We start from the raw sequence: 16,725 nt of genomic DNA, 5'->3' as shown, positions 1-16,725 counted from the left end.
AAAAAAAAAAAAAAAAATCATGTTGATCCTAGAACTTCAAAGTCCAGAGGCCTACAGTGTTTTACTGAGTGGTAAGAAAGTAATTTTTGCATCCAAATCCCTTGCAGCTCTATAGTTGGAATGCTCTTTTGCTTTTTGTCTTCTTTTACATGCCTTTAGGTGTAAATAGTATATTTTGTATCTTTTGTGTTGATAAGCTAAGGGGAATGTAGCTGTAAGGTAACCCAGAAATAATTTTAACTTGAGGTTAAAATAATGGTTGATTGGTGTGGTTGTTTTTTTTTGTTTTTTTTTGGTTTTTTTTGTTTGTTTGTTTTTTGTTTTTGTTTTTTGTTTTTTTTTCCCCCTCCAGGAATTGTTTAATGTTGGATAGTTTATGATTCTTTTCCTGCTTTAAAAAAAAAAAAAAAGTGTAGTGTAGCAGAAGGTTGGTGACTTTATCTGTCTGTTTTATGATTCTGTAAAGATGCTTTGTAGTTGGCTTATGTCTAAGATACTTATAGAATCATAGAGTCACCAAGGTTGGAAAAGACCTCCAAGATCATCCAGTGCAACTGACCACCTATCACCAATAATTCTCACTAAACCATGTCCCTCATTACAACATCTTAAACGTTCCTTGAACACTTCCAGGGTCTGTGACTCCACCACCTCCCTGTGCGGCCCATTCCAGCGCTTGACCCCTCTTTTGGAGAAGCTGTATTTCCTAACCTACTCTAAATTTGCATTTAAAAAGGATTCATTGTAAGAACAGCCTGCAACCCTGTCTCTGATGGATTACATTCATACCTTGGGTAGCTAGCTGCATCTTTCAAGCTCAGTTTTCTTGTTTTAAGACTAGCTTCTGTTGTGAGAACAGAACTTGCCATGTGTTTCTTGAAGCTGTATAGTAGTGCTCCTGTCTTTAACATCTGAGCATTCTACATTGTAGCTGTGACAGCAGGTATGGTTTCTAGTTTGAAAAAAAAAAAAAGTAAAAAAAACAAACTCTAGAAGGACAGTGTTCATACATATTTCACTGTTAGCTCATTTATCCAAACGCATTTAAAATATTGCCAAAAAGCCTTGGTCATTCTCTTTTTCTGTTGTTAATGCAGAATCCCTTCAGTACTTCTTCAAAATAGTCTAATTATTAAAGTACAACCATTTTTCAAACTGAAATTTGAGAAGAATTGTGCTAAATTACTCTGCAAGGATGGTAGTGTGCAGTAAGTGCTATAGAGATCATTTGCATTTTTGGATGAGTAATTAGTATTAAATGAAATTAAGTGAATTATATACAATTTTCATTTCATTTCATACAATTTATATACCTTACAGAACATGAGGGTTTTTTCAGATTGTTGTTCTTTAACTTTTATGGACCTGAAATAATGACATTTCAGATATAAGAGAAAACTGCATTATGGGTTTTGGGGAAGGCAGAGTTAAAATTCATAAGTACAGGTTTGTGAGTAGTAAAAGATATGCCATATTTTTTTCTTATTCAAAATACTAATCTAAATGTCAGTTTGGAGTTCATAATTCTTAAAAATGTTAGTATGTTTTTTCTGATCTAGTTTTTCACAAAGAGTCTCATAGTTCCTTCTCCTTGGACTGAACATGAAGACAAGCAAGTTTCACAGTTTAATTCAACAAAATGTAAGTAGCTTTCATCTGTCCACTCAAAGTTATCCAGCATTGGGAAAAATTATTCAGTACTCTTTTTTTCCAATCTCAATTTAAATTTCCAGAAGCACTGCTAAGACATGGTGCAACTAATGGATTTCTAGCAGTTCTTTCCAAGTGCTTTCTTATTTTGAATATCATTTATTAATCCAGAATCTTACATATTTTTTTCTGATTTGCTTTTTGAGATCCTGTTCTTAATTCTTTGTTTCCTGTTCTAACCTTTCTTCACCCAGCTTCAGAGAGACATAACATTGATGAGCTAATATTGAGAATAGACAGCTCTTCTGTCTCATTCTTTTTTCTTTATAGAATGGCCTGGGTTGAAAAAGAACATAATGATCATCTGGATTCAACCCCCCTGCTATGTACAGGGTTGCCAACCATTAGACCAGGCTGCCCAGAGCCACATCCAGCCTGTCCTTGAATGCCTCCAGGAATGGAGCATCCACAACCTCCTTGGGCAACTTGTTCCAGTGTGTCACCACGCTCTGTGTGAAAAAATTCCTCCTAATATCTAACCTAAACCTCCCCTATCTCAATTTAAAATCATCCCCCCTTGTCCTATCACTATCCACCCTTGTAAACAGCCATTCCTCTTCCTGTTTATATGCTCCCTTTCAACTATTGGAAGACCACAATGAGGTCTCCCAGAGCCGTCTCTTCTCCAAGCTAAACAAGCCCAGTTCCTTCAACCTTTCTCATAGGAGAGGTGCCCCAGCCCTCTGATCATCTCAGTGGCTCTCCTCTGGACCCGCTCCAAGAGCTCCACTGGGAGCCCCAGGCCTAGATACAGTACTCCAGATGGGGCCTCACAAGAGCCGAGTAGGGGGGGGACAATCACCTCCCTCTCCCTGCTGGCCACCCCTTTTGTAATGCAGCTCAGAACACAGTTCCTCTTCTGGGCTGCAAGCGCACACTGCCGGCTTGTGCACCTTCTTCTTCACCAGAACCCTCAAGTCCTTCTCTGCAGGGCTGCTCTCAAGGAGATCTTCCCCAAGTTTGTATATATAACTGGGATTGCCCCAACCCAAGTGCAGCACCCTGCGCTTGGCCTTATTGAAGCTCATTAGGTTTTCATGGGCCCACTTCTCCAGTCTGTCCAGGTATTCCCTTTCTTCCAATGTATCAACTGCACCGCTCAGCTTGGTGTCATCCACAAACTTGCTGAGGGTGCACTTGATGCCATCATTTGTGTCGCTGATGAAGATGCTGAAGAGCACCAGTCCCAAGACCAACCCCTGAGGGACACCTCTTTTGACTGGCCTCCACCCTGACACAGAACCATTGATCACAACCCTTTGGCCAGCCAATTCCTCATCCATCGAACAGTCCATTCTTCAAATCCACACCTCTTCAATTTAGAGAGAAGGATGAGGTGAGGGACCATGTCAAAGGCTTTGCAGAAGTCCAGGTAGATGACAGTTAGGTGGACTATCTTCCCCTGTCCTCTGATGCTGTCACTCCATCATAGAATACCACCAGATTGGTCAGGCACGATCTGCCTGTGGTGAAGCCATGCTGGCTGTCTTGGATCACCTCTTTATTTCATATATGCCTTAACATAGCTTCTAGGAGGATCTGCTTCATGATCTTCCCAAGGCACAGCGGTGAGACTCAACGGCTTGTAGTTCCCCAGGTCATCCACCATCTCTCATATTCTGTCTGCTTTCCCATCAGTATAAATACACGGGAACAGAGTTCAATTTCTTTATAGCTTTATTTGACATGTTAAATCCTGTTGTCCTCTTGGTGCTCTGCTTTCTCACTGTCTGTGTATGTAGTATTCTAGAGTTTACTAAACTTATTCAATTTATGCTGTTACTTGGTTTTAGTATTAATGTATACATAACCTACAGATTGTGTACTGAGCAAATGAGAAGCTGGACAAGTGTTGGCTATGAAGTAGTATTTGACAGAAAATTCTTAACTTTTTTTTTTTTTTTTTTGCAAGTTTTGACTAAGGATAAACTGTTAGGATATTTTGTCAAGTCTATACAACTTCTGTATGGTGTATTTTTGTCAATTTTCAAATAACTAATTACTGATTAAAGGACACAGGGCACAATCTTAAACATAGGAAAGTGAGTGATAAAACAAAATGTTTGAATGTTCCTCAGCTGTATACAAAGGATGGAGTGGTAGATTGTTCATTTTTGTCTTCAAGTCCAGACTACATGATTTTCTGCAGATCTGTTTGCGTGAAAACAGCCTATCCAAGGTAGAGGAGTGGACAAAGTTTTGGGCAAAGTGATGCTCCTTCACAAAGCTTCCAGAAAGGTGCTGGAATTCTGTTAATCAGTTATAATTCCAACTTTTCTTTAGCATTCCTTTCTAATCTCTCCTAAGCCTTAATCCAACTATATAAACTACACAACTACTGTATCAAGTACACTAACTTAATGCTGCAATGTTTCAAAGCTATATGCAATTTATGCTTAAATTTCTTACCTGTTTTACAGCCATAGATCTAAATAACATTTCTCCAATTGGAAGACAACTAACTTTGCCTGGGAAAAGCAATGGTGAGTAAAAAGTGTTGTCTGATTGCAGTTTTCTTTGAAGTGTAATAACCTCTTTTTTAGGACTACTTAATTTGAAAAGGGGAATCAATTTTTTTTGTTAATATTCATGTAGAAATAACTATTCTTGAATTGTATATTGCTACTGACTCTTCTGTTTCCTATAGTAACTTAGTTATGTTGTTTAGATATATTTTTTTCCAGAAGTTAAAAAAAAAATCCTCTGTAGAATGCATTTTTTCCCAAGTCCAAATATATAGGCTATATTCTGAATTAAAAATATTGAATATAAGCTTTGGGTTTACGGGGAAATTACAGTTTTAAGAAGTCTTTAATGTGTTGAATTGTTTTGAGTAACAGAATCTTGGTTATTCTCTCTGCCAAATAAATAGTTTAAAAGATGTCTTAAGATTTCTGCTATTTCATTTTAGATAAGCAGTTTTTTCTCCAGGGTATTTTGATCTTTCTCCCAGTTCATTTTCAATCCTGCCTTTCATCAGAGTTCTTTTTTCAGTTAAGCATCTCTCTCTAGAGGCCTCTATGCTGCAGCCCTCTATTTTATCTGTAGGCCTGAATATGCTGTGTATAGCATTGACAAATCAGAATCCTAGCCTTAATTAACAGTTTTTCTTATTGCAGCTGTAACTTCTAAATAGCTCTATCACAGTGCAATTTAAAAGCAAATTTTTGTTTCTTCAGTTTTACTGAAAGTTCACTGTAAGCTAATTTTGTTGTTTTTATTCATTGCAGCTGCTTGTCAGACAGTACTGTCTTTGCCGGTAGATTTTAATTTAGAGAAAATCCTAGGTATGTATGTGTTACAATTTCTAAATTTAATTATAGATATCTAAATAGAAGATGTATTTTTGTCTTGTTTTTGCTTAATGTACGAATGAGAATTTTAACGGAATGTTAAGTGGTTTTAAAAGTAGTCAGTTACTGCATATTGCTTGGGATGCCTAAGGAAGTTCACATGATTAGAGTGCAGGCATAAAGGTGAGAGTGGAGTGATATGGAGGTCAATTGGGAAAACAGTAAAAACATCAAATACAAGAAAGTTACCAAGCAGAAAAACTTTTTTTTCCCCTTCAAGTAGGGGGTTACTTATCTTTGCAGAGCTGATTTACTCACAGCTTGCTGTCAATGAGGCTCCTAGCCTAGCCTGGCCTTGGGCAAATCTATGCTGTAATTCTGTGCCTTTCAATATATCCATGGAGGTGACTGGAAGTTACATGGTGGCAAAAATGCCATGATCCCTGAGGAGAGAGGGAGACTACAGAATTAACAGACTGATTATAACTATTATCTCAAGCGATTGCTGTTGGATTCTCATGCAGGAAAGAGGACAGGAAAGGCCTGTGCTTACAGTTTGTGTATGTGAATAGGCAGTTCAGAGGTGTTTGGCTGCATGCTTCTCTCCCAGTACTGAAGTTCACCATCCTGTATGTGCCAGTTAAATTATTTGAGGTTGTGTTACAAACTTATTTAACAGAACTATACAAAGTACTTTAGTGTTAGATCTTAACAAATGCTTCCATCAGTGAGTAGATTATTAATTCATGACAACTTCTCTTACAAGAAAAAAACAATTAGAATAGAGCAAGGTGCTTGAATGAGTTTTGTTGATACGATCTTCTGTTGTAAACTATTAACTGCTTTATCTTCAAGTTGAGTCTGTGACCATCAAAGCGTATCTGAGAGACTTGAAAAAGGGTCTTGTCTTATACAGTATAACAACCTATTCTTCCAAGTTAAAACATTAAAGATGATAGTCAGAAATGGAACTATGATAGACAGTGGATTTGTTGTATGGTAACAAATGTTCGTTTGCAAAAGGTCCCTAGATTTAATTTCTTGCTGTATTGGTAAATTGAATTGTATGTTTTACTTTTGCAATGTATGCCTCCACAGTGGAAGTTTTTCTTCCATCCTTATTGGAAACAATTGCCTTCTCTTCATTTCTAGGCGAATATTTTAGAACTGACGAATTTGCAGATCAGTCTCAGGAAAATCTGAGCTCTTCATCACTCAGAAGAAAGCTGTTTTTGGAAGAAAATGGAAATATGTCTGAATGTGTGACCCCTTCTCTGCATAATCCATGCAGTAGTCAGCCACTTGGAGTGCTTTGCTCAATAGATATATCTCCAGTTCGGTGCAGAAGTCCCTTGGAAACATCTAGTTCAGTAAGTCAGATGGGGGATAGATGGGAGGTGACTTCATTGGCACAAACTCTTTACCGCAGGCTGTACCAATTCTATTTTCTGACAAACTCAAGACAATCATATTTCTGTAGTAAGCTTTATAGGAGATTAAGTATCAGGCCAATGTTTTTTTAATTACATTTTTGGAACAATTTATATGAGCAACAATTTTGAGAGAATGCAACTAATTTTTAATTATAAAAAAGATATGATGGTGTGCTACTATTCTCTATAGAAGGGATTATGTTTTAACTTCCTTCTGCTATGAAAATTATGTAGGATTTGGTACATAAACTACTGAACTGCTCGTTCATAAGATACATTTACATGGAAAAAATACCTATTTAAATCAATGAACTCTGTCTAAAATATTAACTGATATGAACAGGGATATAATTATATCCCTTGTACCCCATAAACATTTGTGGTGGAAGAAATAACTTGTCATATGAATAGGTCTCTGAATGCAGTGCTAGATATGCTCTTTTCCCCTCTCTATTGACCAGTGAATTCAGATAAATAGATAAATATTACAACACAAAACATAATGTCTGTTTCTTAAATTAAGTGAATCCTACATCGAGGTAACCATAGCACAGCTAAGCTGTTTTAGGTGGTATGGCTTCATCTGTTTGGAAGACGAAGCGTGTATGGGAAAAACACAATCCTAACAAGAGTAGGGCTCAAAAGAAGTCTGTATTAGGGAAAACTGGTAATGTATTCCTACAACACAGTTATGCTGTTTGGAGATTCTTTTTTGCACCATACTCTCTTAAGCAAGATCTTCTTTTTTTTTTTCCCTTTTTTTTTTCCTTCTTGAGGAAAACTTTATCTGCTTGTGCAATAAGTAATTCAAATTGATTCCATTAAATATAAATAGTGGTCAGGTTTCATCTATCATGGTACGAGTGAGATGTAATCGACTATGCAAAGAATTAAGTACTGTTTAGGCTGCTCATTAGTAATATCCACTGTATTTACAAACTACCTTAGTTGATGTAATGTGACAATTTATTTGGCATAAAGTGAAAAGTTGCAATTGGAGTATCTAAGCTAATGGTAGACAGATTGTCTTCTTGTAAGATTAGATTTCCTCAGTACTGCCATAATAATTTTTTAAATTAGAGAGATTGTTATGCATGTCAGTCTAAGTCTACATTATGAAGATATACTTTTTTTAAAGGGTCAGTTTTCATCCAGCCCTATCCAGGGAGGAGCAAGGACTTACAGTCTGGGAAGTATTACCAGTCCCTCATTTCCAGAAGGGTCTCCTGCACGTAATGGTTCTCCTACTTTTTCACCCATTGCTTTTCACATAAGACATACACCACTGTCAGGTATGGTTTTCTTGTATATGTATTATTCTTTCTTGATTTACATAATTTGATTATTAAAGCAGTTCTGCTCTGGAATTTGCCTTTCCATTCAGAGTCAGAAAGGCACGCAGCTTGGCACACCGGCAGTCTCCTACTGTATGGCACACTTACTTTTTGGCAGTGGAATATCTTAATTGTGTGAAACAATTGGTTTTTGTAAGTAGATACATTTCCCTAGGAAGATTATTTGAAAAAAGGAATAGAGACCTAATGAACAAAATGTAAGGGATTGATTTAATGAAAAGAGGGGGTTTAAACCTGAACTTAGTCAAGTCACAGTTTTTATTTGGCCCAAACCGAAGCATTTTAATTGGACAATGTTTAGCTTCAGTTTTCAAGTCGTGACAGTCAAGATTGTTTAAAATTATTTTTTTAGTGAAGAAACAACAGCTGTTGGTGTTGCTGCTCTAGAAAATCATGCAATCATAGAATGGCATGGGTTGGAAGGAAACTCAAGGATCATCAGAATCACAGAATTGTAGGGGTTGGAAGGGACTTCTAGAGATTATAGAGACCAACCCTCCTGCCAAAGCAGGTTCCCTACACCAGGCCGCACAGGTAGGCGTCCAGGCGAGACTGGAATATCTCCAGAGAAGGAGACTCCACAACCTCCCTGGGCAGCCTGTTCCAGTGCTCCGTCACCCTCACCGTGAAGAAGTTCCAACCCCCCTGCCATAAAGCTACTCTCAAGGGGTTCTCCTTCCAGTCTGCACATATGGGATTACCCTGACCCAAGCACAAAACCTTGCAATTTGCTTTGTTGAACCTCACTAGGTTCACATGGGCCCACCTTTCGAGTTTCTCAAGGTCTCTCTGGATGGCACTGTTTTCTTCTGCCCTATTATCTGCCCCACTCATCTTTCATCCATTATTTGGAGAGACTTAGGCCATGTTTATGCATGATTTTGCTTTCACCTTGTAATATTTCAGCACAGTTTGTTATATATAGGGATTGCATTGGTGTTTTCCCATTTATTTTTTTTCTTGACAATTTTATTACCACTTAAATTTATTATACATGCCTGTAGAACGTGTGTGTTTACATTCATTAATTCTGAAAAAGCCATAGAAGCAACCTGTACACACAGTATTGTCAACAGAATAGAGCATCACTGTTTGAAAATGCAAGGCATAGCTTGCAAAATACATAACAGGAAAAAAAAAGTGATAAAACTTGGATTAAAAAAGTTTCCTTTACCATGATTATTGTTCTTGAAGACCTTGGAGCAAGGAGGCAGTGCTCTGTGAAATACTGTATAGCTGGCTATAATTATTGTAAGGAGCATAAGGCTTTGAGGACTATAACTTGTAAGTCCATCCAATAACGTTGGTTTTTGTTTTGTTTTTCACTATTCACAGACCAAAGAAAACTTGCATTTTGTTCTCCAGATATTCCTTCTGTCTCAAATAGAATGACACCTGCAAGTACAAGAAGTCCTTATATAGATGGTTGTTCTCCTATTAAAAACTGTTCTCCAATGAGGCTTGGAGGATGTAGAGGAACTGCCCAGTATCAAACTTCTGTCATTAGAATACCATTTGCTGTTGAAAGTCACGATGAGGATGAGGACAAGGAAAATGCTTCTCCAGCAGAAGCACGCTTTCCGGAAATGGATAATGGGATAAACTTCTGTCAGCAAGATGGTGATACCTTTGCACCTGGTACACATCTCGTCGTTGCAACGGTGTCTATTACACCAGATCATTCGGAAGCTTGTCATCAAAGGTTGTCATCCTATCAGGATATAGAAGGCTTGAAGGAAAACAATACGGTAGATATGGCTGATGCAGCTGAAGTGTCAGAGAACACTTGGATAAAAGAAACAATTGGCAGTAGCAGTGCACCAATGACCAGCTTTATGACAGGGATTACTTTCAGTATTTCAGAAAACTCTCGCATGTGCATGTCACCTCTTGCAGAAAGTAGTGCAATTCCATGCGACAACAGTAGTATTCAGGTAAAAAAAAGTTTGCTTCTCTGTGAAACTGAGCTTAATGTGATGTTCAGAATATCTTCCATTCACTTGCATATTTTTTTCCACACCAAATGAACATAGCAAGGATTAAGTTGTGTTAATCGGATGCAAATTACATCACTTACAAAATTGGAGGGGTTTTATTGGTGGTAAACTGGAGTACAATTTTAAAACTCTGCTTCTTGATTTCAGGTGGACAGCGGCTATAATACCCAGACGTGTGGAAGCAGCATCATGGATACTGCAGGGGCTGAAAACAGTTGCAGAGAAAATGATGTGAACTCTAACACACTTCAGACTAAATCTCAACTTCCTAAAACAAAGGTAGGAGTTCACTTACACAGAAGTGATTTCCTTTGCATGTAATGCACCCATTCCTTACTTCATTGTTTCAAGGACCCTGAAAGTGTCTCAGGGAATTAAGTGGGAAAAAAACAACCAAAAAAAAACAAGAATACCTAAAGAACAGCAAAAGCCCCAGCATGGTAATATTGCATCATTTCAATAATTATGTTGAAAACAAGTCGGACAAATATTGTAATAAAATACAAAGCAATAAAATTAATGTATACTATGACAAAGTCAAAAGAAGTTTCAGAGGAAACTGAGGTCTGTGCACAAACTTAGGCTGTGAGGCTGCTTATGGTTTATGATGCACTGTGCATTGAAGTCTCCTCTATTCTTGTTTCTGTTCTTGCTACATTTTTTTCTTCCATTGCCAAGTTTTTAAAACTTGGGTTTAAATGTGTGGCTTACAAGCCAAGTAATGGCTCACCTTTCTAATTACAAAGGAAAAAAAAAAAAAAAGCCTATCAATGCTCCAGAGCTCTTAGTCTTGTGATCAATGGGAAGTTCTTCCAGAGACTGGGAAGCAAGGCTGGTTTCTTTGCAGGCAAAAGCAAAGGTCATCTCCTCATACTTAGTAACTATGGTCTTGTGAATTTCGTTCATGGTCAAGTGCTTGGCATGATTTATGGTCTTTGATGAAGAGGAGACCAGTGATACTGTAGTGACTAGTCATAAAAATACTCAAGCCTATTTAGTCTGTATCAATCCGCTAATAGCTGCTGCTTTGCTGTGGTAGAGAGTAGACTGATGGAGTCTCACAGATCAGTTACATTAAATTTTGATCAGTTCAGATTTGGATAACTGTGCTCATACAGGAAGAACAGATGAATTTTTTTAAGTCGAAAATCTAAAAATACCCGCTAGCTCTGAGGTCTTATCCTAATCAACCTAATCATCCTATTGGGTATAAATTATGTGTGTGAATATATCCTTCAAAATCAACTGTCTTCTGTGAAACCTGTTGTACAGAATCAGTGTACCATGCAACTGGCTTCTCCCATTGCTACTCTTTCCATTTCTTGATCCTGATTAAGTCCAACTTTGCACTTTGGATTAGAATTAATTTTTGATGGCATTAAGTGCTTGATTCAAATCTCAAAACAGAGAACCCACAGAGAGTGCAAGGAAACAAAGCATATGGCAATCATTGGCTGAAATAATTCAGTCTGGCTCATTCACTGCATGTGGTCTAAAGAGGTTCTTGCTGACAGTATATCTCAAAGATCTGTCCAAAGAGAACAATCTTCCTTTCTCCTTCTCAAAATGGAGAAGGCGGGAGGCTAAAGTACTGAGTTTGGAATATAGAATCGCAATGTTGGAAAGGACCATATACGATCATCTAGTCCAACTGTCAAACTGTATCGTTTAGCCCAACCATTTCTAACTGTAACTTGACAATTTCAGGTAATAAGTTTGGATATTGATTTTTGGGGGGATTTTTTGTGAAAATGGTTTTAAAGTAAACTTTTTCTTTATAAACCTTAGGAGTGTTCTGTTTTAAACCACAAAGACAATCAGTTGCTGGGAGCAAAATCTCCAGAGAAGCAGTCCTGTTTCCATAACGTGAAGATGCATCATACAGTATTTTGTCAAAATGCAAGCTGCAACATTTCTACCTGGAAACATAAAAATGAAAATCAAATTCAGGGATTTCACACGAGTGGTATGTAGTTCTGATGGAGAACTTGAATTGTGTTATCCAATAAATGTTTATATATATGACCTCATTTGCCTGGATTGTACAAACTGTCTTGTTTTTCCTCATGGCAACATAATAAATTGGTTAATATTTGGAGAGTTTTTAACAAATGTGATTTTTTAGGACTTTTAACAAAACTTATTGGTATTATTAAGTGATCGTTTTGAAAATCAAGGAAGCTGAGCTCTGTACAAAGAAATCATTGAGGTTTTTTCCTACCCGTTACCACTGCAGAAGCTTGTTGTTTTCAAAGTCTGGGTATAACTTCAGCTTTAAGAAGGAGCTGCAAAATGTACAAAACTCCTACAGACCCGAAGGAGATTTTTCTTTGGGAGAGAGAGTAAGCAGTGTTAGTCTTGATTTGAATTGCTTTCTTCCTTAGCAGATTTACTGTGTGTTGTTGGTACCAAGAACGCAGATAGAGATGAAATGGAAATGTGATTGGAGTAGGGCTAGGGAAATGGGAACGGGATCATAGTCTCAATCTAAAAAGAAATTAAACTCAGCTGTGACTTTCATTAGGAACATGCGTGTGTTTTACAACAGATTGCAAACTGTTTAAAATGGGTGCTTTTGATTTTTATGCCCTGTTAGTCCTTCACAGGTTTTCCTTGTGAACAGCTGCATGTAAACTCCATTACAGTTATAGAAATAATGTACCTTTTTTTCCATAGCTAAAAATCTTAATTGTTTTTAGTAATAAGATGAGCTTCGTGTCAAAAGAATCCTTTCCATTCTTTGAGCAGGTTTTCTCTTGGTTTGACAGAAATCAAGGAAAAGGACACGTGGCAGAAATTCCTTTATAGGAAAACAGAATCTGTTCCTTTTAATCAAACAACTTACTCATAAAAGTGTGCATCCATCAGTTACCTGTACCAAATGCTTAACTAAGATGTACTACTCAGTACTTCACAATTAAATGATTGTGTTACTTTAGAATTGCATTTCTACTGATGTTGAAGATGATTACCAGACTCAGCTAATGTCTCGTAAGAACACTTGTGTCCAAACTGATGCTCCCAGCATCCTTTCAAAGGAACAAAGGTGCAGTAAGATTAAGTGGTCTTAGGATGTCCTTAATTGAATGGTGCTGCCTTTCTCATATTGCAGCAGACAACTGTAGTTTTACTTTCCCCTTATATTTGTTTCACAGTCGTACTGTCTGCTGCGGAAATGACCAAAATGTTTAGATAAGTATTTTGAAATGTAATTTCGATATGTCTATTTCTGCTAAAACTATGAGTTTAAAAAAAAATCTCATGATATCTTCAATGGAAAAAAAGCCACCACTGAACAATAGTAATAAAATGAGGAAGTCTGGAAGCTGAGAACTCCTTTTGCATCATCTCAATGAGATTTAGTTAAATTGGATTGTATTTGTTTAAAAGGTTATTTTCAAATTAATTTCTTGTTAAGTATGGCATTCTTCCGGCCCTGCTGACTAAAACGGAGAATGAAAGGGAAGTACTGTAAGGGAAATACTGAAATTTCTGCGTTTGTAGTGCTCTGAAGTAAATCTTTGTGGATTATTCAGAACATGTTCCAGTGGTTGCTCCAGCTGAAGTAGTGTGTGTTTCTTCTAGCAGGAAGGATAAGCAATTCCAGGATGCTGGGTGGAAATACTGCTTCCAATTCTGAGCAGCAACTCACAGAAAGGCCTGTCTCAAAGTGACAAATGCACGGCTATTGGCACACTAAGCCTGAAATAGTTGGTCACATCTAAATGTCAAGGGGACTGGAAAAATGTTAAAAATTTTCAATATGAACAAAATTGCATAGCATTACAAAGCAGTGTATTAGAATTGGGACTTCTGTGCAGCCATTGTATCAACTGAACAATTCCTGAAAAACTTTGATCAATGATTTTACTGTAAAGAGTTGCTGAAAAAAAGAGAAATTTCTATCAATTAAACAGTATTTGGTTTTAGTTCTCACATTTCAAAATGAATAATCAGTCCAATTAAAAATTTAAAAAAAACCTTCAGGTTTCTAACCAGTGATCACAGCACACAATTTATTGTTATAGAAGTAAAAAAAACCAACAAAATATTTCTGTACTACGTACCTAGCAATAACTTGAACCTAATGTCCCGAGTGCACTGCTTGATAAACTTGAAGCAGTGCCCTGCTAAAAGGTGAACTGCACTGAATCGATTACTTCTAGAGGATTTTTTCCTTTTTAATAAAAAATTGACTTGGACATCTGGGAAATTAGTATATTTAATAGGGCATCCAAAATGAGCCTCAGATGACAAGGTTTGAAGCTCAAAGGCAAGACAACTTATTGTCAATTTAAAATATATTTATTATCTTGTCTTTTCTGTTTCTAATGATGATTTTTAAGAATAATGAGTGGTGAATTGTAGATTTTTGGAATGTGCAAAGGATTTTTTTAAGTCTGATCACTAAAAATAATAGTATACATCAGTATAGGTGAGAAGCAGGGTGTCCATATCATAATCATTTATGAAGTGTATAGTATGTATGATTAAGACTTGTTTTCTTTTAATTAAAACTTGTGATTCTTTGTAGTGCTGTGTTCTATTACCAGAGGTAATTTTTAGAGTAACTGCAGATTAAAAAAAAACACAAAAATGAAAGAAATCACTAAGCTGCTTGATTGCACCACATCTAAGTACTTGCTTAAATGCAAGGGGAAGATAGCACCAGAAATGGTTGTACGTGTGAAATAATTAGACATTCCTTTACCCCAGTAAAATGTTATCTTCTGTCCTGTTTCAGACTTCAGTTAGATCGGAATTCTTTTATGAAAACTTGCATATATGCTTTATATAATTGTTTTGTAGAAGAAACCTACGGTAGAAATTACCATGGAAATCATTTGACCATTCTGTTTCTGTAGTTGTACTTCATGCATTGGTTGGCACATGTTGCACAAAACAGTCCTTGTTTACATTAAATAGCTTTTTAACAAGAGTTTTATAACATGAATAGTTGTAAATTGAGTAGTAAAACAGAATAAAGACTTGTCTTCAATACCTCACTTGTTTAGTGCTTTGGTATAACCTGCAGCATTGTTTGGGTAGGGGACGCTGGGGAACAGTGGAAAGACGTCAGGCAAGGATGTTGGCAAGCTGCTATAAATATATGCATTTCAAAACTAATTTGAATTACCATAATATATGGTCCTACAACCAAAGTGCAGAATCAGTTATAGATCCAATATGCTGTATGTTTCCTGGAACTAGCCTTTCTTTGTAAAATAGCCAGAATAGTCTTTCAGAATAGTGGTGGTGGGATTACAACAGTCCTGTAATCTGCTGTTTTTCTATTAATATTGCAATATTAATCATTTTAATTGTCTCCTCCTGAAGTCTTTGTAAAGATGGGCTTTAAATTTGATGAAATCGTCTGTAATGACAGCATTCAGGAAACTGAGTGAATACTATCAAGTGACTACTAATTAAGAAAACTACTGAAGAGTGATTGACTTCAGCAGCTCATGAGTTAAGATCTTGGAGGAAAGCTATAACATGTGGGATTGCAATTTCTTGACTCATGAGCTAGGAATGGGCATTGGTAGAACAAGTCTGTGCTGAGCTAGAAGGAAAGCTACTATAATCCCAGGCGCTCTGGAGGATAGCTCAACTGCAATAAACTTGGAGAATTCGATAGCTACCACATTCGTTAGCTTGATCTCTCCATAGTTGCTGTGGTGGGAGTTCTGCACTGAGTCTGGGTGTGTATCTGTTAAGATTACTTTGGTTCACTACTGACAAGACAACACTGATGTGTCTCATGACTACAAAGCTAGGTGATTTAACATGACTTCAGGTTTTTGGAAAAGTGCCAACGTGCCATCACTGTGGCAGTGCAAGCTAGATCAATCACTGCAGTGCTTACCTTTACTTGTGGATTTCTGTATAATAGTTAAAAGGATGGAAACAATTACATTTAAGGCAGTTTGTCTGAGGGAAGCAATGATCATAAAATCATTAAGGTTGGAAAAGACCTCCAAGATCATCTAGTCCAACCGTCTACGTATCACCAGTATTGCTTGTTAAACCACGTCCCTAAATACTACATCTGCTCTCTTTAAACACCTCCAGGGACAGTGACTCTATCACCTCCCTGGACAGCTCATTCCAATGCCTGACCACTCCTTCTGAGAAGAAATTCCTAATATCCAACCTGATCATCCCCTGTTGCACCTTGAGGCCATGCACTCCAGTCCTATCTCTAGTTACATATTAGAAGGGGCTGACCCCCACCTCACCATAACCTCCCTTCAGGGAGTTGTAGAGAGCAATAAGGTCTCCCCTGAGCCTCCTCTTCTCCAAACTAAACAATTCCAGTTCCCTCAGCCACTCTTCATAAGGTCTGTGCTCTCCAGACCCCTCACCAGCTTCATCTGGGTGTGTTCCAAGGCCTCAATGTCTTTCTTGTAGTGAGGAGCTCAAAACTGAACATGGTACAGCCTCACCAGAGCTGAGTAGTACAGGGGACCCGTCACCTCCTTTCTCCTGCTGGCAACACTATTTCTGATACAAGCCAGGATGCTGGTGGCCTTGGCCACATGGGCACACTGCTGGCTCACATTCAGCTGAGTGTCAACCAATATCCCCAGGCCTGTTTCCTCTGGAAGTTTTTCAGCCACTCTGCCCCAAGCCTGTAACACTGCCTGGGCAAGTTGTGGCAAAAGTGCAGGATCCAGCATTTGGTCTTGTTGAATTTCATCCCACTGGCCTCAACCCAGAGAATCAGCCTGTCCAGATCCTTCTGCAGGGCTTCCGACCTACTTAGTGTCACGTTGCAAACTTACTGAGGGTGCACTCAATGCTCTCATCCACAAAACCACTGGATCACTGAACTGTAGGGGCTGGAAGGGACCTCCAGAGATCAAGTCCAATCCTATCAAAATGCAAAGGCAATTACAGCGTGCCTTTCAACTGACCACAGATCACGCCAGACAGA

The 16,725-nt window shown here is 37.7% G+C and overlaps 1 protein-coding gene and 1 long non-coding RNA gene across 2 annotated transcripts; both read left to right on the top strand.

The window, feature by feature from the left end:
* Nucleotides 1-583: 583 nt before the first annotated feature.
* On the top strand, nt 584-4,193 carry LOC109364215. Its single transcript, XR_002110241.1, has 3 exons — nt 584-1,641; nt 3,836-3,948; nt 4,131-4,193. It is a non-coding gene; the product is annotated as an uncharacterized LOC109364215 (long non-coding RNA).
* A 1,968-nt stretch (nt 4,194-6,161) lies between these two features.
* Nucleotides 6,162-14,789, top strand: BORA (BORA aurora kinase A activator). Its single transcript, XM_019610849.2, has 5 exons — nt 6,162-6,373; nt 7,575-7,728; nt 9,127-9,725; nt 9,936-10,067; nt 11,577-14,789. The coding sequence occupies exons 1-5, from the start codon at nt 6,254-6,256 to the stop codon at nt 11,760-11,762; spliced, it is 1,191 nt and encodes a 396-aa protein (XP_019466394.1). The 5' UTR covers nt 6,162-6,253; the 3' UTR covers nt 11,763-14,789.
* The last annotated feature ends 1,936 nt before the right edge of the window (nt 14,790-16,725 follow it).

Source organism: Meleagris gallopavo, chromosome 1 (genome assembly GCF_000146605.3).
Source record: "Meleagris gallopavo isolate NT-WF06-2002-E0010 breed Aviagen turkey brand Nicholas breeding stock chromosome 1, Turkey_5.1, whole genome shotgun sequence".
Taxonomy (NCBI): domain Eukaryota; kingdom Metazoa; phylum Chordata; class Aves; order Galliformes; family Phasianidae; genus Meleagris; species Meleagris gallopavo.
This window is presented reverse-complemented; position numbering and strand designations above follow the sequence as displayed.